Source organism: Eptesicus fuscus, chromosome 15 (assembly GCF_027574615.1).
Source record: "Eptesicus fuscus isolate TK198812 chromosome 15, DD_ASM_mEF_20220401, whole genome shotgun sequence".
In the NCBI taxonomy this organism is placed as follows: domain Eukaryota; kingdom Metazoa; phylum Chordata; class Mammalia; order Chiroptera; family Vespertilionidae; genus Eptesicus; species Eptesicus fuscus.
Window position 1 is genome coordinate 40,341,092 of NC_072487.1, and position 27,951 is coordinate 40,369,042.

The 27,951-nt window shown below is 39.4% G+C and overlaps 1 protein-coding gene across 2 annotated transcripts in view; it reads left to right on the forward strand.

The window, feature by feature from the left end:
• The window catches only part of PCSK5 (proprotein convertase subtilisin/kexin type 5), a 408,183-nt gene that overhangs the window by 144,651 nt on the left and 235,581 nt on the right, over positions 1-27,951 (forward strand). For both annotated transcript variants that reach the window (XM_028146315.2, XM_008142067.3), the window contains exons 6-7: positions 12,100-12,188; positions 15,707-15,879. In XM_028146315.2, the coding sequence (XP_028002116.2) occupies positions 12,100-12,188; positions 15,707-15,879 (262 nt within the window). The remainder of the gene's footprint in view (positions 1-12,099; positions 12,189-15,706; positions 15,880-27,951) is intronic.

Here is a 27,951-nt window from a genome sequence, read left to right on the forward strand (position 1 = left end):
GTGTGAGGAAAGGGCCCTAAGGAACTCTGCAAGGAGAATGGGGAACAGCTATCAATAAACAGAAGGGCTAGCAGTTGCCTGGTGTAGCTAAGCTGAAATGATGACAGCTTAGTAACTATAAGGGTTTGAGCTACTTACCTTTACTTTAGGACCCCTTTCTCAGAGTGCCTAGGGACCCGGGACCCAAGTGCCACCCACCTTCTCAGACCCCAGAGTATATTGCAGAAGGGACACCAGGGGAGCCCTTAAGACAGAATGTTGTGACCACCATTTACCTGTAGTTTAGACGAGTAGGATTATGTGAGAGTCACCAATTTTAGGTTCTTACCCTCTGCAAAGTAAGACTCATGCCTTCAGAAGTGTTTTGTCCATATGCTGATGATCTGGAAGCAGTTTCAAACCAAGTGAATAAAGCCAGACATTTAAAATATCACCTTCATCAGTCGTTCAATAGAGTTTAAGAAAGCAACAGGTATTTTTAGCCTATTTTACAATGTATGGGCATTGACTGGTATCTTTACCTAAATATTTTCACAAAAGCAAATGGAAGCATAACCATTAAATAGATTACCACTAAATGAACATGGACTTCTGGATTATTGCCTGTTATTCAGGATTTTCAGGCCAGTGGAGTTCATTGAAATTACTCCATGATATCATATTTAGTTTTCTTTCTGTGGAATCCATAGTAATGCATTCCTCAGCATGTGGTAGATATTTAACAAATATTTATTGAATGAGTGATTCAAAAAGTTAAGTAACTATGGGCCAGGACATGGAACTAGATCATTATAATAATATTCATAAAAGGGAGCTTACAACACACAAGAGTACAGATGAAGTTGAAATATTGTCTATGTAGAGTACATTCTTGCATCCTGGTCTCTTGTTTTTGCTACTTTTGAATTATTTGTATGAGGTAGTTTTCAATATAAATTTGGAGAAGAGAAATATGTATGGAAAGAAATAGACCACAAAAAACTCTAAATTATAATTTGATACAGGTCATTATTTCTTTAATTATCTTTATAGATCTTTTTTTCGGCCTCTCAGCATATGCACTGAGTACATACTTCATATTTCATGCTTTAGTGAGTTCTAATTATAAAATTTTGTTTTAATTATGATGATGTGAAATTATAGGAAAATCAGTTCAGGTGTGAGGGAAGAGTATGTTCTTTAGATTGCATACCAAGCAATTTTGCAAACACCAACCGGAAGCCAGAACTCTTAGAGCAGAAATCCCTGTAACACTTTGTCCATAAACCTTGATTAGCATGTACCTGAATACTTGCTAATTATTTGCATAAACATTAGAACACCCCTCTCAGTGGTCTTAGGTTCAGTTGGTAAGTCAAACTCATAGAACTCATTCAGCCACAAGTGTAATTAGAAGATAGAAAAACAATGTACTAGCAGGGAAACAGTCAGCTGTATTTCTTCAGCAAGAGTGCTTACCAGTCCCCAGACTATCTTCTGCTTTTCCCCTGTCCCACCACCACAAGTGACACATCACTTGTGCAAGAGTGAGCTACATGGTGGGTGTGAGAGTCATTTTGCCTTAGAAGCCCCATACTTTAGGAACAATATTTCTTGCAATTGCTGTTGAATATAGCTTCCAGGGCCGTACAAGGAAGGGCATACTCAACTTCCAGGGTCTACCCCCAGAATCTCAAAGCCTAGACTTCTTAGACCAGATATTTATGGTCCTGGCCACAGACCTCTCAGTTCATGCCAACACACCAACCAGGGTTCATTTTTACCACTATAAACGTTGCTTGGTAGCTGACATCTATCTTCATCAGATATCAAGGGGGACAGAGCCAGAAAGTTAAGCCAAAGTAATTCTTCCACAGATAAGAAAAAAGGTTTTCTTCATTCTTTACTCAGAATCTTCACCAAGATTGTGAGCACCGCAGACTTGGATTTTCCAACTTTGTATGTCCCTTGCTTAGAAGATCCTTGTGACGTAGGATGTGAGATTGTGGACTTGAGAAAGGAAGAAGGTGGGGAGGAATGAGGAAGCACTAATATTGTTAACTAAAATATTTTTGGGAGGTATTTTGATAATTTCTAGAAAATAATATTAGCATTTCTGACAGTTCATTGCTTACTTAAAAAGTAAGTGTTAGAATTCTGTTTTCTGGAATTGTAGGTAATACTTGTCCCAATAAAGCATTTGTCTCGTGGAGAAGATGGGCATTGTGTTGTACCCTCCAATTCCAAGGGAGACTTGGATCCTCCAGATCCACATTTGTAAACTTGACTCCCAGATCATTAAGCACAGACCTGAAATGAATCAGCAGGGATAGCTCATTTCTGTCTGTGCACAGTCAAGGGTTAAGGGAGACAATTTCTCAGTCTTCTATTTGTGGTGGAAAATGAGATCAGGCCATTTCCAAAGCCCCAATTACATGGGGTAAAAACTAGTAGATCTAAGTTTCAAAGACTAAACAGAGCCCTCTGATGGAGGTTAGGGAGTTGAAAAGCAAGGTTGTGGGCTCTTAATAGATCCCACGGAGTGGGGAAGAATAGCATCATGGAATCACTAGGGGATGTAAACTATTTTGGGCAATCTGAATTCATAGAAACAAGATCAAGTAACACATGGAAAACTAATCATTAAAGGCAAAAAAGGTGAGCCAAAGCATGAGAGGCTAACTCTAGTATTAACCAGGGAACCAAGAAAAAGGGTCTTGTTCTAGCACCATAAGTGGTATATTTCATCAGCAAGAACCTCAAATACACTACTTATTCTTTTCTTGAGACATGGAATACATAGTTAACAATGAATTCAGTTAACATAAATTAGCTATTTTTCCTAGGCTGGGGTGGATAAAAGAAAGAGAAGAAGAAAAAAAAAAGCTGTCAAAGGTCTAGGCTGGGGAGAATAAGGAAGAGGGAAAATGGAAGAGGTAAGAAAAGATTTTTAAAGCAGGATATTGATCATTAGCGTTTTATATATTTTACTATCAATTGTGTTCTGAGTGAAATACCCTTCTTGAATGGCAGCCAGTATTACAAATAACTATAAATTATTCAGACTTACATAATTTTTTAAAACTTGAAAAAATTACAAACTCATAGAAAGTTTCAAAAATAGTAGAGGTTCCCCACACCCTTCATCTAGATTCCCCCAATGGTAACAATTAATGAAACTATAGGAAAAGATCAAAACCAGGAAATTGGCATTAATACACTCTACCAACCTTATTAAGAGTTCACCAGTTTTTTACTTGCACTTGTGTGTGTGTGTGTATGTATGTCAGACTAACAATACTTTTAACCCCCCCAAAATAAATATGCTTCTGCTTTTTAAAATACTAATCATTCACTTATGATACAACTGATGTTAATTCTCAGTATTGACCAATTACTTGTCAATATTATAAATTTTTTTTTTCTTTTCTAGTCTACAACATAATCTGTTAGACTTTGGAGCAGTTGAGAAGTGCTAACTTTTATTAATTTCTTTAGCTATTGTATATCCCTAAAGGTCAAAAAAAGGATTCATAGTGTCTAGCCAAGTATAGATACTGTAATAGCTTAAAAGTTCATGCTTAAGATTCTTTCAATATCAGGTTATCAAAGGATCTCTGAATATAATCTGATATCATTTCATCCTTCTATTTGTTGTTGCCATAGTCAGTTCAGGATGCTGTAACAGAAAACCATAAGCTGAGTAGCTTAAACAACAAACATTTATTTTATTTTTTTTTAAATATATTTTCATTGATTTCAGAGTGGAAGGAAGAGGGAGAGAGAGATAGAAACATCAATGATGAGAGAGAATCATTGACTGGCTGCCTCCTGCATACCGTCCCTACTGGGGATTGAGCTCGCAACCCAGGCATATGCCCTTAAATGGAATCAAACCTGGGACCCTTCAGCCACAGGCTGACGCTCTATCCACTGAGCCAAACCAGCAAGGGCAACAAACATTTATTGTTCACAGTTCTGAAGGCTGGGAAGTCTTAAGTTTGAGGTCCTGGCAGATTTGGTTTTGGGAAGGTCTCTCTTCCTGGAATGTAGATAACCTCCTACTCCTGCATCCTCTCATGGCACAGAGAAAGGAAGCACGTTCTCCCATGTGTCTTCTTGGAAGGGCATGATTTTGTCATGACGACTCCCCCCTCATGACCCCAAGGCTCTACCTCTAAATATCATCACATTGGGGGTTAGGGCTTTGACATGAGTTAGGGGATACCTCCAACATTCAGTCCACAGCAGTTATTTTCAATGAGTTTCCCTGAATTTCTTCCTAGTATAATAAAACATTTTTTAATATTATTGAAGCCTCCAGGACCTTATATAATTGCAGTCACTTCAGTAGCTATTATCTTAATTGTCTCACAAAAACTAATCACCAAAAAATGGATTGTGTCGTTTCGTTTTTGCATTTACAATTTTTAAATTTAACTTTGTATTTTTTTTTTCTTAATATGTTTTTTGAGCTTTGGTAAGCTTCTCACTAAAGACAAGGTGAAAATCCATTTTCAGCTATTTTTCAATTCTTTATTTTTAAGTTTTCATTTTTAAGATTCCCAGCATTTCCTCCTTCTAGCTCAGGTTGAATAATTTATCATGGAGATTCTATAAAACATACTGTCAAATGCCCTGCATTAATAGTAATGAAGGAATAAAGTCGCCTCTACCTCACTAAGTAAGGAGGGTAGCAGGCAAAGAAGTCATGCAATCTTAGCAATCATTCAAAGACTTACGAGTGTGGGTCCTTGTGAGTCTTGCTGGAAGTGAAAAGCATTCTATAAGGACCCAGGAGACCCAGATCGAGCCTGTGCCCTGCCACGTTTTATGCCCTCCAATCACCATGTGACTGTTCTCATTTGTAAAATAATGGAAGTAATACCTGTTTCGCTTACTTCTCAGGGTTGAAGTGCGAATCAGATGAGGCTAAAACACTTGGAGAATTGGAGAGGTTGATATAAACATCAAGTGGTAATATTATCAGGAATAACATGAGTAGTCAGAAATATCAGTTCTAGGCAATATATTGGAAAGCACATCGTTATTTCTTACTTTCCTCTCCCTTTCTAATGAGGCTTTTGAGGTGGACTTAAACAGAAGGTTTTCACTGAGATTGAAACAAAATCAAAATATGCCAGAGAATAGGCACAGTGGATGTCGAAAGGGAATAGAAACAGTGAGGGGTAGATGAGATCTATGAACAGTTGCAGATGTTTGTTCCAAGGAAGAAGTGAAATAGAAAGCCATCTTTCTCCAAATTGCCATTGCTGGGTTCCATACAAGTGCAATTTTGACTTTCAAGCAATGAAGTGACTCCTGTCTCCTCCTGCATGCGTCCTGATATCTCAGATTCATTGCTGAGCTTATTAGCATCTTGTCTTCAGATCTGTGGTAGAGCTCAAGGAAGTTAACATTGCTATCCCCACTAACTCGTGTGGAAGAAAAAGGTACCCAAATAGTGAGACCGGGAGAAAGTAAAGAAAGGCATGAAGACAGTATTTTACCGCCTGGCAATATATGATAGCCCCCATGAATTTATATTCTATACTCCAACTACTTGGCTTATGTTCTCAATATCATAGATATGGGTTAACAGGCACTCTCTAATTTACCACCTTTTCAATCAGCCGAAGCAAACTTCTTGAGACCTTTAATTACAATGATACATTGCTAAGAATAAGTAATGAAGCAGATCAGAAAACTTTCTTTTTCCCAGTAAGAAAAGCAATAGGACAAAGACTAAAATGATTTTTACATCAAAATTCTCTTTAAGAGAGAAAATGGTTTATTCAAGAAAAAATTATGTGATTAAGCATCTTAAACTTCCTGGGGCAGCAAGGACAGCATCTTTAAGAGAATCAGAGAAATTATATGTTTTAAATTCCTAGTTTGAGTACACTCACTTTATTTTACATGACGTCCAGTCATTGATCTATATATCCGTATAATTTTCAGAATTGGGTTATCTTCTGGAAGTTTCAGAAAATTTGTATCTTAGTAATATTATGAACATCTGCAAAAAAGCTACACAGGTGACTAATTTTCCAGGTGGGATTATGTGAGAAATGGCTAGTAAAATTTATATTTAGGTGCATGTGGGTAGAGCATAATATAATGAGTTTATTGTTTTCTGAACTAAAATCCACTAAAATGTTCTCCTTATGCTAAAAATACACTAAATGCTCATGCTTTGTTGTCTCTAAAGAAAAATACATCTGAAACACAGACTATTGTTTGTTTTGTGACATTTTTATGTAATGGACATCATGACTATTGTTATTGAACACACTTGTTCTTTGGGAGAAGTAATAAATGGAATCTTGTTCACATACTTGAACAGATCATGGTGATATCTATTGTTCTATGATCTATTTTAAACCCATGTAATCTTAACGTGAGTCCAGCTAAGATTAAAAATTTAAAGATGACTGGTACTTTGGGATAGTGATCATTATCATCTGAAGAGAGTTGCTACTTGAATGTAGTTGAGCCAGCAATTTGGGCCCTCAATTACCATATGCTGCAATATATTATTTACCTGATATTTAAAGTATATGCATCAACAGTAGAGTGGTAAGTTCCCTCTTTTCCCAAAATGGCTTATACATTAGGATGTGGAGCAATGTACAGAAATCTTTGTAAGGAATGTTTTTATAAGGAATTAGTCACTCTGTTCTTCACTTAGGAGCATTCACTGTATATTAATGATGCACATGTATGTGCAGGGCTTTATTGTGTTTTAGGAATATAGAGCAAGTTAGTTCTTCCATTTTCTAATAATATGCTAGAATAGGTAGTCAACTAAATATCTTCTACAACACTACATCTGAAACTCCTCGGGAAATATTAAAGAACTTTTTAGTGCATATTTGAGCTCATGGAACACCAAGAGTATTTCTCTGAGAAAGCTCAAATCTATAAGCTTAGGTGTCCAATAGATGGACACTAGGCATTTTCCAGGGTAAGCATCCAATCTCAGTCAGCCTGGAGCTGGATTTAAAAAATTCTCAGGGATGGCAGGAGATAAGGCCTTGGTCTAGTGGGTTGAGAGAAGACTTCTGCATAAAACAGAATCCCTGAGACACCACTTTCAGTACATTAACTTTATTTTAAAAAGAAAAAGGAGAAGAAGGAGAAGAAGGAGGAGGAGGAGGAGGAGGGGGAGGGGGAGGGGGAGGAGGGGGAGGAGGAGGAGGAGGAGGAGGAGGAGGAGGAGAGGAGGAGGAAGAAGAGGAAGAGGAAGAAGAAGAAGAAGAAGAAGAAGAAGAAGAAGAAGAAGAAGAAGAAGAAGAAGAAGAAAAGGAAGGAAGAAGGAAGAAGGAAGAAGGAAGAAGAAGAAGAAGAAAGAACACTTATACAGAGAGACAGAGGACATATTCTACTTTTCAACATAGGTAATAGATGGGACAGGAGGATAAATAACTACTTTTTAAGAATTACTAACTATTGTCATGGGATTTGTACTTGTAATTCATATTACTTGTATGGGCCAAATTTCAAATTTGGTTGAACAGGTTCTGGGTGATATATGCCCAGATATCTGGAAGAAGAAAATTTTAAATCTTCTTTAGAATAATGAGTTTTCCATACCAGCCTCATAGAGTTTACATAGATAAAAGTCCAAAGAGCGTGACTTCCCAAATGGACAGTTTATCAACTACCTGGGGAAAACAACACCATGAGAACAAGCAAGGCCCAGCGGCATGGCTCAGTGGTTGCATGTTGACCTATGAACCAGGAGGTCACGGTTCGATTCCCCATCAGGGCATATGCCTGGGTTATGAGCTCGATCCCCAGTGTGGCATGTGCAGGAGGCAGCCGATAGATGATTCTCTCTCATCACTTATGTTTCTGTCTCTCTTTCTCCCTCTCCCTTACTCTTTGAAATCAATAAAAGTATGTTTTTTAAAAAGCCAGCAACAAAAATAAATAGAATTTGATTCACGTATTTTCAAATTATTAGAGATAATTCATTTGTATCCAGAAATGAATATTGAGCCCTGGCTGGTGTGGTTCAGTTGGTTGGGCATCATCCTGTGCACTGAAAGGTTGCCGGTTCTATTCCCTGTTAGAGCACATGCCTGGGTTTCAAGTTCGATTCCCAGTAGGAGGGGTGCAGGAGGCAGCATTGATGCCACATTGATGTTTATCTCCCTCTCTTTCCTAAACACACACACACACACACACACACACACACACACACACACACACAAACTCTTTAAAAAAAAGTAAGACATGAATATTGAAAAAAACTTTTTAAGAGAAAAGCAGAATTAGCCAGATGCACTTGATAAAGAACTTTTAAGAAAAGAAATAGGTAATAATTGAAATGAGTAATACAGTGAATGGAGCAAAGTACCAGAATGCAGTCCAGAGAGAGAAGGATAGGAAAGCTTAAAGATGAGATTAAAGATTAAGATAGGATGAAAAGATGTATGTTTAGTTGGGATTCTGATGGGGAGAACTAGAGAATAATGTAAAAGCAGACTTCAAAGTTACTAGCTAAGACTGCTAAAGATTTAAACATTAAATTAAGGCTTAGGAATTCTAAGAAAAACATGTTAAAAAAAAAACCTATATATAAACTTAATGATTTCTCCCCAGAAACAGTGGGATCCAGGAGACAGTGGAACGACTTCTTTGAAATGCTGTTAGTCTAGAATTCTGTACCCAAGGAAGTTATTTTTCAAAAATGACAGTAAAATAAAGTTATTTTCTAGGACTACCAAAAGACTTTGGGATGCCAAAAGACTCTTTGGAAATTACATTTAAGAATGTTCTTCAGAAAGAAATCAATGACTTCATAAGGAAGTATGAGCTACAAGAGAGAAATAGAGCAAAAAATGTATTTATAAATCTAAACAAACTGATTTTTAAAGTAATAATCATAGTGGGTAATTTCTAGAGTAACAAAATACAGAATATACCTATAATCACAGGGACTCGTGTGTCAAGAGGTGGGTAACCCGAGTTAAAACATTCTGAAGTCTATATTGTTTGAGAAAAGTTGAAAAAAGCATTGCTGACTCTAGACTCTGTGATGTTAGGTGCCCATGACTAAATATCTAGGATAACCACTAAATAATAGAATGTATAACATCCAAACTAGTAAAGGCGGAAAATATACATGAATATATTAATAGATACAGTCACCGTACATGGACTAACTCTTGGTTAAAGACAAAGTTAGTTAGCCTCGCTTTAAAAAAAATTACACTCTATTTATAAGAGATATAACTAATCTGAACACAGAATGTTTGATAGCAAAAGGAGCAAACAGGTAAAAAAAAAACTTAAATATTAACCAGATGTTTTTATCTTAGAGCCATAAAGTGTTACTACATATTTATAAATGGTTTATGTCACTTAATCTATTACTTAATAGATTAAATAATTCCATTCTAAATGAATAAAAATCAATAGTACTGCAAAGAACATTAACAGATTCACAATATAATGAACAAGCTTGACATAATGGACTTAAAAAGAACGATTGAAGAATATACACCCTTTCAAGCATATGGGACATTTATAAAAATTGATCACATACTTAGCCATGTGTGAATCTCATAAAATTCAAACAGTTGCTTCATAAAAACTATAATCACAAGGAAATCAAGCTGTTGACTGATATCAGAAACATAACTAAATACCCATATACATTTGAAAATTTTAAATCATACTTCTAAATAAAATAACCCATGGGCCAGAGTAAACTAGAACAAAATTAAAAACCAAAATCCACATTGCAGTAGCACTTGCAGTAATTAAAACAGACACAATATAGTACATCCTGGCCGGGTGGCTCAGTTGGAGGTTTCGGGTTCGATTCTCAGACAGGTTGTCCATCTCTCTCTCTTCCTCTCTCTCCAAAAATCAGTAGAGACAGATTATTGGGTGAGGTTTAAAAAATAATAACTTAAAAAATTTTAACCATAGGGGATAAAAAGCGAAGCAACAAGATAACATTTTTCATGTTAGATCGGCAAGAATGAAAAAGATTGAAAAACTCATAATAGGGATTTATGTACATAGGGGTTTGTCCAGATTTTTCTCCATTCTTCATATTGTCATTCAATTTGGCTTATGGTCTTTCTTTTTTAATTTTTTGCCATGCACAAAATTTGATGATTTGTAGTAATAATTGTTGCTCTTGCAGTTTTTATGAGGCTTGGTTATATTGCTTTCATCTGCTGTTAACAGTGTGACAATATATTCTCTATTCTTTGATCCAGTAATTCCACTTCTAGGAATTTGTCACGAGGTATAAAATGATATATAAACTGAGACTGTTCTTTATAGCCTTGTTAATATTCTTGAAAAACTGGGCAAATTTCTAGGAGTAGAGGAATAAAGGGCTTGTTAAAGAGAGTGCGGTGTGTGTATATACTTATATAGATACTAGTAGCTCTGTGCACGAATCAGTGCACCAGTAGCTTGCTGCCGCCCTCCTGTAGTTCCCCCTTCCCCCTGTCCCCCTTCATAGCTTGCTGCCCTGCCCCCTCCTGTAGCTCTCTGCTGCCTGCTTGTAGCCAGTAGCTTACTGCTGCCCTCCTCTCCGTCCACTGCCCCGCCCTCCTGTAGCTCCCTCCGCCCCCACCACACCCCCCTCATAGCTTGCTGCCCTGCCACCTCCTGTAGCTCTCTGCTGCTGCTTGTAGCTCGCTGCCCCACCCTCCTGCTGATCCGTGATCCGATTGTTATTCGGTCGGTCCTTATACTTCACAGTGTAACGACCATTTGCATATTACATCTTTATTATATAAGATAATTCGAAAGATTATGTAGTACAATAATACCCTTTTAAATTATGTATACATTAATATTTACATAGAAATATATGCATGACATACTGAGTGGGAAAAGCAGGATGTGTGTAAACTGTGTACCTAGCAGATTTAAGCAGTAACTTGTTTATAGTTGCACAGACTGTAGCCATATCCCTTGAGAAGTGTGGTCTGCAGCACCTGTACTGTAAAATAAAAAGCACTAAAATGGTATTTGGGGGGCCTGAGTTTTAGTCACTCTTTGGCTGCTCTTGACAGATTTCTTTACAAATCAGGGCCTCCTCCTTTAAAAATGAGGGAAGGGCGGTGGGCGTTGGACTTCATTAGCCATGACAAAGAGGCCGCAATGTTGACGCATCCTCTTCTGCAACCACAGCAGATGCTGGTCATCAGTCTTAGTGTTCTTTCTCCGGGCTCAGCCACGCCTTGGAATTCTCCACACCTAAAAGGGTTTTAGGCAACCTTTTCTGAGCAGGTTGTCCTTTACATCTGAGACTTCTTTCTCATCCTTGGATAAGATGATCTTAGAAGTCTTTTCAGCTAAACAAATTTTTTGACCAAGGAACTAAGTTATTGTAGTGAGAAATAACAGGGATTATCTTTCAGGGGGAAGAAAGTTTACTTTTCTAGTAGCCACATTTTTTAAAGCAGTAAAATGATGAAATAACTTTTGATAATATATTTTATTAAATAAGATATTTCAACATGTCATTGATATAAAACAATTATTAATGGGATAGTTCATGTTCTTAGTATTTCATATAAAATATTTTTGAAATACAGTGTGTATTTTCAGCAGTCCAATTTTAGGTGATAAATTCCCATTGGAGATACTTGATCTGTATTTAAATTTACAGTTAAAAAAAGTAAGAGTCTCATACTAACATCCTTGAATTTTCTAAGAATGGAATTGGGGACTAGTTTTTAATCCAATTAAAATGAAATTAAATTAAAAAATAAGCTGAAGTCAAACGAGCCACATTTCCAGTACCCAGTGGCCACATATGGCTGGGGCTTCCCTTACTGACAGTGGTACTTTAGAGAATACAAAGACACGTACCCTCTGATTTTAGCCTTCAAGGAAATTTTCTGGTTGGGAAAGCAAGATATCAAAAATAAACATATCAGGAATATAATCCAAAGCAGAATGTAATTAAGTGCTAAACATTTTCTGCAGGCAGATTAAGCACTGCTTGGGTAGGAAGCTGGAGAAAACCCCCAGCTTGATACATTCTTCAGCACTCTGGAGCCTGAGTGGTCGCTGTGATGTGTGGACTTGGAGAGAATGGAGTGTCTTACTTAGAAAGTGTGTGTGTTCTCCCTGCAGGCACGGGACCCGCTGTGCTGGAGAAGTGGCAGCCGCAGCAAACAACTCTCACTGCACAGTCGGAATTGCTTTCAATGCCAAGATCGGAGGTATGGGAAACAAACGTATGTGGCTGTAGAAGGGAGCCAAGAGCTCTCGTGCTAACTGATTTTCAGAACCCCTTTTTGAACAGGCATCTGTTTGCATAATAATGTCCAACTGTTGCTGACAGCAAAATGACCATGTTAACATGTGGTACTGAATACAGTGAAAGACTTCAGAAGCTGTCCCCCCAATGAATTGTCCAGTACGTTAAACAAGGCTGTCCAATACTGAAAATGATGCCATTGACATCTGTAAAGACCTATACAATCGGTGCTTGAGTCAGAAAGAACTAATAATAGAAACGCCAGACCAGGCTATAATATCTCTGTGGGAAGAATGGTTTGAAACTATGTTAAAGCAGAATATCTAATTCTTTCCCTCTTCTTTAGGCTTTATAAACATGGCCTTTTAATTGCAATGACAATGGTAAATGGCAAAAACTCCTTTTGTAGTCCCATAATGTAGTAAGACTGTTCTCACTAATAATTTCATATTATATGCACACACATGCACTAGCTCAAATATACATAAGCTTACTCTAAGGACCCAACCACAGCAGTTTAAATCCAGGCATTAGTAAAAGCAACCTCTTAACTTTTCCCATTGGTAGTCATCATTGTTAGTATGGCCTGCTGCCACAGCCACATGCACATGGGAAGAAAACATTGTAAGAGATGGTACAGATCCTAGTTAGTGGCTTTGAAGGTGTCCCCTGGGGGGTCTCTTAAAAGGGTGTCATGAGATAAATGGAACCAGGATGACATCTTTGTTTCCAATACACTATTTGTTTCTGAATGGTAAAGAAGGTTGGACTGAAACAAATAAAAATGGCAGTCCTTTCTAGGATAAGGATAGAGGTATTTGGGATAGACCGTGACTGTGCTGAGAAAAGGCTTTAGAGACTGCCTCGAATGTCGGCCCTCAGTAAATTGGACCTGTCCCTTTCCTCTGTTTCACGCTGAATTCCTAGAGCGTGGTAGTGTGTTAGGCAGCAGTTAGAGGACCCTGAGAGCCTGCGCTATGTGTCGAAGGGAAGACAGGTTCAAAGGGAACCTTGCCATGTAACAGCCCCTGAAGAGTCCTGAGGGCCCGGGAGGCCCTGCTCTTCTCATGAGAATCACATGACTCCAGGGGCTGCCCGGTTCATCCTCCTTGCTCTCCAGGCCACACGCAGCTCTTACATACACAGACACACGCCCTCGTTCCTGTCGTTACTCTCCAGTGCTCAACCAGCACTCACTGACCTTGAGGGAATGAAGAAATGAACTTGTGTACCCTCACAGATAAGCTGCTGGCTGACCCGCCTGAACAAGGACCCTCAGTAAAAAAAGGAATGCCATGGCTCAGTGGTTGAGCATTGACCTATGAACCAGGAGGTCACAGTTTGATTCCCAGTCAGAGCACATGCCTGGGTTACGGGCTTAATTCCCAGTGTGGGGCATGCAGGAGGCAGCCGATCAATGATTCTCTCTCATCATTGATGTTTCTGTCTTTCTCTCCCTCTCCCTTCCTTTCTGAAATCAATAAATATATTTTTTTAAAAAGAGGAATGTATGGCAATGACTCACAAATGTGTTCCATCATCCTGAAAACAGGAACATTTTGAATTATAAATTGAACCCCACACACCCAAGGAATGAAGGCTTGCAGTCAAATGAAGAAAAAGCAACCTTTCCTCCTTAAACTTGAGGACACAAAATTCTTGTCAGTTTTTTATCAAGAAATTAATATTACCCTGTAGGTATTATTTTATCCTACATTCAGTGTGTGCGCGCACGCGAACTTATGCATCACAATGTAGAAACTGAATCCAGGTGTTTTGCAGACGTTCCTGAATGTTGGCATTTAGAGATCCTAGTTAGTCCAGTGTTAGTTTCAGACCTCCTCCTATCGGTAAAATCGTTTCATTTTATGCTTTTACATAGAAAGTAAGAATATGAAGTAGTTCATCTTTCTTTGGTAAAAACCACGCAGATGAATTTTGAATATTCATGTCAAGTGAAAACCATTGGCTTCTTAGGACCCAGCCCATGCAGAGCACCATGCTGGGTAGTCTGTTCCCATGGAAACTGTGGAGACATTCTAAATACAGTTCCCATTTCCTAACCTTTAAAGGGACTGTTCATAACCTTTGTTCCCCACATCACCTGTTCCTTTAAAAATCCTTAAGAAGCCAAAAGTCTGGAGAAAAAGACAGTTGAGATGTAACAACCAAATGCCATGTCTTTAGGGATGCTTTGGGGGATTTTAATATTGCCTGGGTATTCATTTCTCTTATTTTTTTGTAAAAAATATGAAAGGATATAATATATTTGCCATGTAACAGCTCAATATGTGTATTTTTAGAGGAAGAAAATGTGGCAAAAATGTTAACAGTTGTCTACTAGTGGCTGGATCAGAAGTTATTGTCATTCTTTCTATTTTTCTGTGTTTGTAAGTTTTATAGTTAAAAGTTAAACACCTTTGACAACACAAAGAAGGTACAGTTTCTTAAAGAACATTTTTATTTCCTACCTCAAACCCCATAGTACCGAACGCTACCTGATGTGGGGTTTTGTTACTTAATCCCCATTTAGTGGTAATCAATACAAACTTGAAATCCTACCAGATAACAGTGTTTTTCCTAAGGAGTAAATTTGGGCTGTAGAGAGATATTCTTAAAATAATACAGTGTCTCGGTGATGGTATTTGGCTTAAGCGGACGGAGTTTTTAGCTCACAGTTAGTTGTTGTGTGTCTCCAAAATACAAGGAAAGCCTGGCATATGACGTATAACTTATGTTTGAATATCTGTGTCTAGTTTTGCAAATTAAGGTTAATAATAAATTCCTATCTGTCTGGCGGGAATATGCTTAAATAAAGATTAATGACTATACATTGCTAAAACCTTGTGAGAATTATTTGATGTCTTACATGCACAGAAAGCATTCTCATTTATTATTTGACTTATAAATAACTTGGCAAAGAAGTAATATATTAAATTCACATCAGTCTCGCAGATTAGGAGATAATATTAAGTATGGAGGAAATTAGACCAACCTGACTTGGCAGCTTTCCAAGTTTTGTAAGACTGCCAAGGTCAGAATGCTTTCTACCAATTAGGAACACAAGTGATCTAATGAAGAGAAGTTTAGGGAAGATGGATTGCTTGAGGCTCTCTTTGTCAACTACTCCATTAAGACAAGGATAAAGACAAGGGAGAGATGATGGAAACCTAGGAAAAGAGAACAATAGCTCAGAAAGATTTAAAAAGAAGTTTTGCTCTTTAAAAAAATAAGTAAATAATTTTTTAAAAAAAGAGAAGTTTTGCTCTTTTACATGCACTGTAACTTCCTTTCTTCCCAAGAAAGCTTTGGAAAAATTGGAATTGTCCTTTTCTGGGGAAAATATGCTCACTCGAGTGTTGATTAAAAGATTATTATTTCTCTCCCCCTACCCCCCACCCCCAAATGCTGTAACCGCAGTAAGTCTTGGGTTGTTTGGGTGTAAGCCTCTAATGAAGCTACTTCCCGTCTGTCCCGAAGGAGTCCGAATGCTGGACGGGGATGTGACCGACATGGTGGAGGCGAAGTCAGTCAGCTTCAACCCCCAGCACGTGCACATCTACAGCGCCAGCTGGGGCCCCGACGACGACGGCAAGACCGTGGACGGCCCAGCTCCACTCACCCGGCAGGCCTTTGAAAACGGCGTCAGAATGGTAGGTTTCATGCTGTGTCAGTCGGGGGGGGGGGGGGTGATTCTCATGTGAAGCCATCTGTGAAACGGGGGGTTCTGATCCCCCAGTTCAGAGGGTTAGGTGGAGCTCATAGATTGAGCCAGGACACAGGTTAACGGAAAGAGATGCAGAAGCTTTGGGATTGGATGTTGTATCTGATCTGCAAATGAGTTAAGTGATAGTTTCCCTCGACAAGAACAGAGGGGTAGCCTGGCCAGTGTTGCTTAGTGGTTGAGCGTGGAGGTCATGGTTCCATTCCTGGTCAGGGCACATGCCCGGGTTGCGGGCTCGGTCCTCCGTGTGGAGCATGCAGGAAGCAGCCAGTCGATCATTCTCTCTCATCATTGATGTTTCTATCTCTCTCCCCTTTCCCTTCCTCTCTGAAATCAATAAAGAGTATATATTTTTAAAAAGGACAGAGGTATATTTGGACTCTTAGATTTATTCAAAGGAAATGCATTCATTTATATGTTAATGTTACATTTGGAGAAATAAATTCCTGGGAGATTCAGAAGTGGAGATATTGAAACTCTCCATTTGGTGTGGATAGATTATCCAGCAAATGCCTGTCTAAGTATCTCTCTTTTGTGGTCCCTCCCCTAGTCCCTCCTCTGTCCCAAGACAATATTATTTTTATGCTGGCCCCCAAGTTCCCTCCTTAACTGGGCAGCTTAACCCTGAGGAGGTCACTTGATTTCCTCGATTCCCTAAAAAACTGACCACATAATCTAATGTAATCAAACATCTGTTTCACATTATAGGTCTTAAAAAATCCTGCTGCCTTCTAGTTACATGAAAAATAAGGGTGCTGCGTGCGTGTAATCATGCAAGGAGGGGGATCCCCAGAGCATCTCCTTTCTCGTTCCTTCTCATGAATGAAACTTTGGGCAACTTAAAGCATCCATTTTAATCATGATCTGGGCCTAACCTTCCCTTTCATCATTCTCTCTCTCTCTCTCTCTCTCTCTCTCTTTTAATGTTTTTATTGATATTTTAGAGAGATAGAAACATCAATGAGAGAATTACATCATCAATCAGCTGCCTCCTGCAACCCCCACCCCCACCCCCAGGGGATCCAGCCTGAGGAAATGATTTTAGAGCAGGGGTGGGGAACGAATGTCATATGAGTCCCGGGAAATCATTTGGTCTGGCCCTGCCAAGGCATTAGGGGTCAGTTCATTAAATGTTTGACCAAATGTAGCAGGCTAATTTTTAAGTTGATAATTTTGTATGGCTGGCAAATCTATATATATAAAAGCCCCAAGCAACCTTTCAACCGATTGACCGGTAGCTATGACATGCGCTGACCACCAGGGGGCAGACACTCAATGCACAGGCATGGAAACATGGAACAAACTGATGAATCTCAGAGGAAAGGGGGCAAAGTGGACGGCAGAAAGGGATTAACCAAAGATCTTATATGCATACTAGAGGCCCTGTGCATGCAATGTGCAGCAGTGGGGTCCCTCAGAACTAGCCTGCGGGGATCGGGCTGAAACCTGCAGTCCAACATCCCTCGAGGGGTCCCAGATTGTGCGAGGGCACAGGCCAGGCTGAGGGACCCAACTGGTGCACGATCGTGCACCAGGCCTCTAGTGATGATATAAATACCAAGTGGCTCTTTGCAGAAAAAGGTTCCCTACCCTTCTTTTAGAGAGAGGGGAAAGGAAAGGAGAGAAACATCAATGTGAGAAACATCAGTTGGTTGCCTCCCATATGCGCCCCAACTAGGATTGAACCCACAACCCAGGTGTATGCCCTGACCAGGAAACAAACCTGCAGCCTTTTGGTGTATGGGACAATGCTCCAACCAACTGAGCCACCTGGCCAGGGCCTATGTGATAGTTTAAAATTGCTCCGGCCTCTTGAGGTTTTAACTACATCATCTACAAAAATATAACAATTGGAATTTATTTTTTCTATTAAAGGTATTGAACTCTTGCTTTCCAGTGTAGATAAAGGAGTAAAGAAGGCATCTAAGTTTTATATGCAGCATATAAAAGTTCTGACGTTCTATCAACATGACACACATAGAAACAAGATTATTTGAGCTAAGGATAAGGGTCATGGATGAAATAAAACCAGTGACTGAGAGAGGACAGAGCTGCTTTGGTTAGGAAGGTGGAGAGTCTTCTTTGAGGAAGTGATGCATGAATGGAGACATAAATGATAAAGGCCAATCATGTGAAGAAATGTGGAAGGAATGTTCTGTGCCGAAGGAATGGCAAGAACAAAGCCCTGGGAGTGGAAATGGTGCGGGAGACTCACAGAACTGAATGTGACTTTGGGCTTGGGAGCATCATGGACAAAAAGCCGGCAGAGGGAGATGGGTTGGAGAGGTAGGCAGGGGCCAGCTCAGCAGGCCTCTCTATGCCATGTAGGGTGTTTGCATTTTATTCTGTCATAGAAAACCATTGGGGGTTTTCAGCAGAGTCCTGGCCTGGTGGGATGCACAATTTTAAAAGATCACTGCTCTGTAAAGAATGAATACGTGGGGCGAGGGGTGGGGAGGCAAGAGCGGAAGGTGGAGATGGTCCAGCTAAGTTGATAATGAGTTGGACTAGAGTGGCAGCAATGTCAAGACAACCCAGAAAGATCGGTGGCAAGAGAGAGACGCATAAGTATCAAGAGAGATTTTCACAAGGGAAATAAATACATTTTGCTGAGGGAGTCCAAGTATTGATTGCATCCATTCCTTCTTGCTAATCAAAAAATGTGGCAAATATTGGATTTCAGAATGCTTTCTATTTGTTTCACTATAAGATAAGCATTTGGCTCAGTAGAATGTAACACTGTTTTTAAAGTCTTTAACAAAATCAGAATTGATTCAATTTATAGCCCCTTTAGAATTAATGTACCAAAATTGCATTAGAGAAACCATGTTGAATAAACCGTGTCATAATTGACAACTTGCTACACTTCCAAAGGTTGCATTTTATGTGGTGCTGAGAAGCTATAAAATTAAGTGCAAGAATTAGAGGCATAATAATTTGGGCTTCATACACTTGATGATGATGATGATGATGATGATGATGATGATGATGATGATACAGATGATACAGCAAAAACATTTAACATTTGCCATTCTATGATACTATAGTCACTTGGTGAAGCCCTAAAATAGGTAACTTTTAATCTTCACAATAATCTTATAAGATAGGTACTGTTCTCCACAATTTTACAGAAACTAGATATTCAGCAAAGCTAAAGAAGTCAGAACATGGGCCTCTAAGAAATCCAAAAAGTCTTTTTACATGTTGTCATTGTATTTGTCACATCTGACCTCCTTCCTTCATCTGTGACCACATATTCTAGCTTTCCTCCTGTTACTATGGTGAACTAATTGCTCATGCTCTACCTTGGTCCACCTCCTCCATTTCTTCACTGATGCCACCCTTTCTCACTTCATCAAAGATACTGCCCAGTTAATTCTCTTTTCCTTCATCATCAGAATCTCCCTCTCAACTGCATTATTGCCATCCACACACGTTCATACTGTTAAACTCCTACCTCAAAAGAAAGAGAGGAGGGAATTGCTCTTTTGTCTCGTTATATCCTTCCAATTATGGTCTCATTTCTCCTTTTCCCATTAGAACAAAATTCCTTGAAAACTTTGTTCATACTTGCCCTCTACAAGCTCTCTTTTTCCATTATCTCTTGATGCCACTACATCAGGGCTCTGACCTGTCACTCCCTCGAAGCTGTTCTTGTCAAGGTCACAGTGACCTCCTTATGTAAAAATCCAGCACTCTTGTCTGAACTCTCTTATAATTTGTACTGACAAGGAGGCCTGCCTGGTTCTTCCCACCTACAATATAACACGCATGTACTCCCAACCCTTCAGGACCCCTTCTTGCCAATTCTCATCCTTCCTTTTATTTGTTATTATTTACTTGTTGATTAATTATCTTCTCCAGAAAAGCCCACAGTTTGACTCTTTTGTGCTCTGTGCATTCCAAGTACCTAAAACAGTGTTGCTTAGGAGTTAGTGAATGAATGTGTGAATGAATGTGTGAATGATTTCCATGCCAGTTTGCTGCATATACTGAATGAATTTACTTAAGGATCACACTTGCATTGTTTTTTATTAATAATTTGGAAATAAGTTATTAACATATATGGTATAGTCTGGTGATGAATGTACCAGATTCTGGAATCAGACTCTGGTGGGTTCTAATACTTTCTTACCTTGCTCAAGTTAAGTAGCCCCTCTGAGGATCAGTTTCTTCCTCTATAAAATGGAGCTAAGTGCTAGTAATTACTTTTTAGGACTGTTGTGAGGATTATGTGATTCATGCCTGTACAATATGAGGCAAAGTTCCTGAAACATAGGAAAGTCTCTAATTCTGTTACAAATTTTAATCATTATCACTACTGCAAAGGCAAGGGTAGTAAAAGTGAAATACTGACTAATCATGCATGATACTGTAAAAAGTCTTGATTGTTCGAAATCTCTGGGTTTAATCAAGTCCATATTGCTGAGTGATCCTTTGGGAAGGTAAGTGTATGAACTTGTGCTTATTATTAAGAAATGGACAAAATAAATGGGACAAAATATTCAAAATGGTATTTTTTAAAATTTAACCCATAAGACACTAATTAACAAAATGCTAAAAACGAGGGGGGAGGAATTTTGCTGTCCAATTACTTGAGAAACACCACTCATTATATGCTCCCTTAGGAAATTTTAAAATATATTAAAGGCTCTGAGAACTCCTGCAGTAAATTTTAACTTTATTTAATCAGTGTTCTAAAGTGTAAACACACAGAAGCTTTTATTTTCATGACTTTTTTTTTAATGGTTGTTAAATTAATTTTATTTTAAATTCTTTGGCACTCCTTTATGAAAATTCAGCAAAACTCACTAGACTTTTAGAGTCAGAATGTTAGAACTGGAAATAATTTTCAGTTGAGTTACTTTTACCAACCTTTCTTTATGTATTTACTTATGGATGTTATTACCATCCACCCATTATCCCTTCCTAAACTTGTGATTTCTTCTTTTCCTCATCCTAGTCATCCAATAAGTCTTTCTTTCCTTAGCTCCTCCCCAAAGTCTATGGAATCTGCCCTCTTTCCTCACAGTGAGAACCACCATCTCTCACATGGACTTGGGCAATTAGCATCTTTCCAAAACTTCCATCCTCCCAGTTTGAGCTTCAACTTTCAAACTAGCATTGTTAACACAGCCACAGAGGTATTTCTTACATGTAAATCTTCTTGTGTCTTCGTATTAAAATTCATCACCGCCCCCGGTGACCAACAAGGAACATTCTAAGCTTCTAAGGAGTGAACATTGACCTCTCACAGTTTTACGAGGGGTCTTGCTGCAGAAGACCGGAGAAGAAAACCAAGCAATGCTGAGAGTTTGGAATTACACTTTTTAATATACACCGGTGGGCTTAGAGAAAAATGAATTCACATTCTAAGCAGAGCTACAAGCAGAACTTTACTTTTTATTAAAGAGCCAGCCCTGTGTGTGCTTAGTGGTTATCTCACTGGTGGCCTTGAAAACAACACGGTTCTATCCAATTAAAAAATGCACCTGGCATGGCATGAGAGTATGGGCGTATCTAGTCTCTGGCCTACAAGGTCAGACAGGTAAGTTTATCTTCCTCATTATTCAAGCAGGCTAGAAAGCAAAGTTTTTTGTGGGTTTTTTTTTTTTTTCCAGAATAAGGGGCTGTTTAAAAAATAGCAGAGTTGACTTTACAGAATAAGGGACTATCTAAACAGCAGAGAATTTCAAACAGTAGTTTTACAAAATAGGGGTTAGCCTTCTCAATCTCAGAATCTCAATCTGACTTGTCCTCTTGGGAAAAGACAGTTTAAAAGTCACTCTCATTCAAACTGACAGGATTCAACTTAGCATGGCGATCCTTTGGCCTGGCTCCTTGGTATGAATGGCCAAAAATTCCTTAGGGGGCAGTTCTAAATAGTAAAGCAATTTTATAAATGAGGAGTCAACTGACAATGTTTCAGATACAGGTGACCCAGGGTTTGCTGTCAGAATGAGAAGCTAATTGCCTAAAGTTTTCCTTGATAGAGTCTTCACTCACTCATTTATTCATGATTGCATTTAGGAGACATTCCCTGGGCGGTTATAATATTCCTGGGCTAGGTGACAGTGAAAGATGAGTAACACTCAGCACTTGTCTTTGGGGAGCTCACCATATAATGATGAATCGGTGTTCCACGTAAGATGCAAGCAAACTCCCAAGTCCCTTCAGTGAATAGATTCTGATAAGCATTAAGGAGGACAGACTAAAACCACACAATAACAAAACTTACTGGGCGCAGCCTAGTAGCCTTGCAGTCATCTTTTCTGTCCCATTTGGTTGTGAAACTTGAATAATAATTGGTGCATTTGATATTCATCTGCAGGTATCTAATGCATTGACACCATTTCACAGTTTCCTGACAAGTGTGTTTAATAATATCCTACAGGAAATGCTCAAAAAAACTTGGAATCAAACCTCTTCCTTTCTCATAATCAGAAAATCCTATGTTAAGGTCACCAGTACTTCCCTTATTATTTTACTCCATAAGTATTTTTGAAGTGCCCACTACATAACATGCTCTGATTTGATGTTAATCTTTTACTTGGAGAAATCATCGAGCTCATTGTAGATATTGTAGGTTCACAGCTTAGAGCGTTGGCTTTGTCATTTTATCTACAAGTAAACTTTCAATTCCACATCACTTTTCTTTGAGTTTTTTAGATTTCGGGATTAAGGCATTCAAATGAATTCAATACAGAACCAATGTCCAGGGGTGGGGAACAAAAGTAGGTGAGATCACAGTCGCTGGCCCCTAATCTCCTTGTTGGAACTGTGTCCTTTATCCCACTTTTCAGTCTATTCGGGGGTCCAGATGGATACGGGACAGTTGATGAACATCTATTGACACATGCCTAGCTGTTGGGTCTCTTAGAAAGTCTGATCAGTATATGCCCTTCTCATCATCAATTTCCTTTTGATTCACCAGATTTTACAACTGATTGGATATTTAGAATATTTGCTGAAAGCACAAGGTTGCTTTACAATCACAGATTGTCTCTAATACACACATGTACGTGTACGTGCATGCACACACACATTTCTGCACCCTTAAATAAAAGGCATATGTTCATCAGGAGGAGGAGGAGGAGTAGAAGGGGTGTAATGAGCTTGTATAATAAAAACAGTAGTAATAATCATAATAAAATTAACCTATTCCTTTCGGGAGGGATATGTTTTTATCTGATACAGACACCCAGCTGTAACAGGATTGGTACCAGTTTACATTTTAATAAATGACAGATTGCTGTTAAATTGGTTGGCAAATGTTGTAAAACTTTGGAATGGTATACTGGGTAGGCAAAAATAAACAAGAGAGTTTATTTCATGTTGGTTTCACTTAATGAAAATTGACTTTAACTGAGGTTTGTTTAAAGAACCCTCCCTTCGGAGCTAACTCTATGCGGATGGAACGGTTTAAGAGTTTTAACAAAGCTATGAAGTGACTTGCTAGTGGACCCAATAGAAGATTATCCATTTTGGAAACAAAGAAATATATGTCTTTCATAAATTCTGTCATCTTCACAAAGTTATCTGATAACCAAATGTCAGAGTTAGAGTACTCTGTTATTGTGAACTGGGCTGCATTTGCACGGGAAGGAGCACAGATCGCTTCTAGTTTTGTGTCGGTGCAAATGTCGAAGATTTATTGTCACCTTGTTTTCAGTTCTAGTTTAGGGATCCATTCGTAACTCTGTAAATAGTTTATATTAACTGCTGCAAATTCCATTCCAAATCCCTGCGTTCTCCTCGTGGCTTAACCAGCTATCAGTAGCAGCCCTCTTTTTTTCTCAGTTCGCTTTGTTCTATTTATAGTGACTGCTGGGCCGCCTGGGAGTAAGTGAAGGCCTTATCACAGGCCTTGTTCTGGTCGGGTCTGGATGCCCCTGTTTTATGGGGAAGATACAAAATCATACAGGAATGGGATTAGGTCACGTTAAGGTCTGTTCCAATCCTGAGTTTCTGTGATTCTAAACATAGATTTGAGAAAGTTCCTAGGGAGGACAGACTGATACATTTTCTGCTGCGAAACATGGCAGTAACTGGAAAAGAAAGGCCACTCTGTAATAAACAAGGATAAATTGAACTGAGTTGATAATATCATATGATTTAAAAGTCTATGTGGCTTTTATAGCAGATTTTTTCCCCCACTTAACTTGAGCCTAGAGTCCTCATCTTGAAGATGACAACAATCAAACTTAATATTCAGGATTGTAAACATTATCCTGCTTTGTAATTCTGATAGCCAAGTAAGGTGGGCATCGAATAATTTTCATCGGCCCCAACCAAGTCTCTAGATTTGGAAACTAACTCTAGGCAAAGTAGGCAACCTGGCCGTTAGAAAGCATGGCTGTGGTTCCAACGTGGGCCTGTCTTCTCCCAAGCCCGTGCCCTTGGTCACCGTGCTTGGTGCTGCCTGCTTCTCTCTAGCACATCCTGTGGGCCTGTCTGTGCGCACTCAGTTTCCAGCCCACAGTCCTCTGCAAGTGAACACTGCCACAGGGACCCCTCCCTTCTCTGAACTCCTACAGGATTTATCATCCAGGCATATTCTGAACTTCACTACTATATTGCCTATGATGTTGTAGAAAGTACTGGCCTTAAAGTTGCAGAGACCTGGGTTGAAATCTTAGTTAGGTTTCTCTAGAGTTTTGACATGGGACAAGAAAGTTATCAGAGCTTCCACTTCCGCTATGATAATACTTTATGAAGCTGTCGTGAAGGCTGACTGAGATCTCACACGTACAGTGCTCAGCCCGACTGCTGGTCTCCTCCCCAGAGGAAGGGCCCCATTGGATTCATTGTTAAGGACCCCAAGGTATTCATCACAGAGTCTTATAAATAATACTAGAGGCCCGGTGCACAGATTTGTGCACCAGTGAGGTCCCTCAGCCTGGTCTGCTGGGATCGGGCCAAAACCAGCTCTCTGACATCCCCCAAGGGGTCCTGGTTTGCAAGAGGGCAGTTCTTGGGTGACACACCCTGGAATCCGGCTCCCTCCTCTCTGGTTCCGGGTGCGTCACCGGAGAACCGCAGCTGCCAAGTCACCACAGCTCGGCAGCTCCTGCATTGAGCAGCTGCCCCCTGGTGGTCAGTGCGCATCACAGGTACTGGCCGGTTGGACGGTTGAACAGTCAGACGGTCACTTAGGCTTTTATATATATATAGATTAGCCTCATATTAATTGTAATTTTTTCCCAAAAATATGATCTGCTTTAAATCATGATTATGTTTATGGGAAGAAAATGTAGAGGGCTGATTTTTGTGTAGTATGAGCTACTCTGCAAAAGGTCAAGGTTATAGCTTAGTGGACTAGAGGCCTGTGATACTCAAGCCCCATTGGTGGGCTTTGGAGAGGGGCAGCTTGCTTGTTGCCTTTTCAGAGTTGAGCTGGCCATTGGAACTAGTCCCTCGTGAGACATTCTATCACCTAGAACTAAGTTAAAAAGGAGTATAAACTTTCATTATTGCTGGAGTATCCCTCTATCCTCCTTTCTAATTGCCTTTCCAAACATTTACAATAAATTCCTTTCATACCCCTTTTGATAATGTTTTTCTTCTCTATGAAAGGAATTTTTTTAAATTTATCTGAGCAATTTTAAATTAAGTAATTAAATATGGATATTGGAAATAGCCTCAATTTCACACACCTGGCTCTCCTGAAAGTCAGATGATTTCGCCTTTCTTCTTGGGATGATCTAAGATGTAGAAGCTTTTGGCAGGGATGTCCTTTCCCCACTCCCCCCAAAAATGGGATTCCTGGGATGGTGGCTGTACCCAGAACAGTGGTGTTGGTACTCTGTGAATTATTGATCGTTTTTACTGCAGAGAGTATATGAGATTCACATGTACTTTTTTAGCTGCTTGGAATGGGGAATGAGATGCCTAATCTGCATGTTCCTCCTCCCAGCCAGTGTTACAGTCCCCAGGCCACAGGAAAACATCTGGATCAGGGCTCGGAGCTGGGAGGGCTCTGGGAGAGACCAGAAGTAAATAACCTGAGTCTTGTTGAGACTTTAGTGAGTCAGATGAGGGAGACGGGGTTTGAGAAAAAATGGGGAGTTGACCAATATGAACTGGCCACAGATAGAAAATACAAAATAGGTAATTATTTTGGGATTGTTGACTTGGCAAGAGCTAGGGCTGGAGGAGGTTTGGGGGTCTTTTCCTCTAATCCTCAGTTGTTAATTAAGCAGTGTTTCCTAAACCATGCTGTTAAACATTTTTAGGAACACCCAGTGTCAGCACTGGTCAGTGAGGATCAGCAATCTGTTGAGGTGAGACAGAATCCATCCAGTCCTAGCCCAGCCACTAACTGCTTCTGCTTACTTCATTTCTTTAGTTTCCTTATGTCGAAATTTAAAATTTCACTGCATGAACCTCTCGTGTGTCCAGCTTTAAATAATATCCATAGCACTTTATTCAGCTCCAAATGTTTATTATGTGAAGTTCCTAAATGTACGGAACATCTAAAGGTTAATAGGAATCAAACTCTTTGCTTGAAAGTGTATTTACTTCCCTTTGTAAACACACCTGGTTTTTATTTCCTACTAGATACTCTACTACGCTCTGTCCATGAAAGACTGGTTTCCTTCTTCCAGCTACACTTTAAAAATAAACAAGGAAAAAGAAATCCCCAGTGTTGTAATACTGCTGTCAGGAGGCCAGGGTGTGCATGTTGGTGATAAAATATAAGAAGCTGCATGATGTGTGCAAACCCCCCAGTGCCACCCCTTCTGAAGCAAGGGCAGCCCCGATAACGGGGATGATTCTCCCAGGCCTCTGCCCAGTCCATGTGCTACGAATTACGTCCTGGCAGATGTGGTGGATAAACAACTCAATGTGCTTGTTTGTTTGTTTGTTTCTGTTCACACGGTAAACATAAAAGCAGCTTTTCATCAGGAAGCTGGTCCTGGGGAAGTTTTGGGTTTCCAGCATTCATTCATTCATCTTCACACTAGTCTTTGGTCGCACTACTAGACAGGTCTTTTAAAAGACCAAGCTCAGGTCACCTTTAGGTTCCTTGAATTCAGTGCATCGTGCTGCTCGTTCATGTACTAGAACATGAATGATTCCGAGAAGAGACCCTAAATGAAGGTTATAAGTGGCATTTAAACCTTTGTCGTTTTACCAGAAACGCTTGCCACTATCGTCACTCACAGCAGACCCCATAATTATCATTAGGTTTTCTATTCCTGTAAAGCAGAAGTCAACTGCACTTGGCCTGCTTGGGAAGCAAATAAATTGAAATGTCATTTGTTCGTGGTAAGATTAATATGATCACTAATAACTGCAACCAATATTTTAATAATTGTTATTAAAAAGTCAACAGAACATTAAAAATTGTTTAATATGCATAACTTGGAGATTTATTGTGTGTTCAGCAAGTTAGATTACAGAAAATCTGACGTGGGGCAGACGAGATGAGTGAGGTTGAGATGGGGAGGAAGTGATGTCACATGAGAAAAGACAGGAAGACAAAAATGAGAAGAAATAGATCCCTCTTCACGAAAGAGTCCCATGCTTCTTTCACGTCAAGTACTTTAGAAAAAGATGCATTTGTATTTTCCATCTTTTTTTCTCATCAACCATCCTCTGGCCGGGTCAGTAGCATAGATTGAGAATGGTGAAGACTCCACTCCTGTGGTGTTTTTGCACGTCCGTCTGTGGATGCTCAGACAGTCCCTCCAAGTCTGATTTCCTGCTACATGGGCAGCTTTGGCCGCAGACAGCAGGACGGGGAGGCGGCAGGCCAGTGGAAGGCTGAACATCAGCAGGTGTTGGTGGAGGACTCGCGTGTGTTGGCTGCCTGTTGAAATCATCTTTGGGGAGCTGTGAACTTTCTATTGTTCACCATTTTCAGTCTTGGAATTTTTGCTTAGGAACAAATGGAATGACCCAGCTGTTGACTACACTGAAAACATCACATTAGCCATAATGGATGACAGTTTGATTTTAAAGTATATAATCTTGCTCTGTTAAGGAATAAGATTTA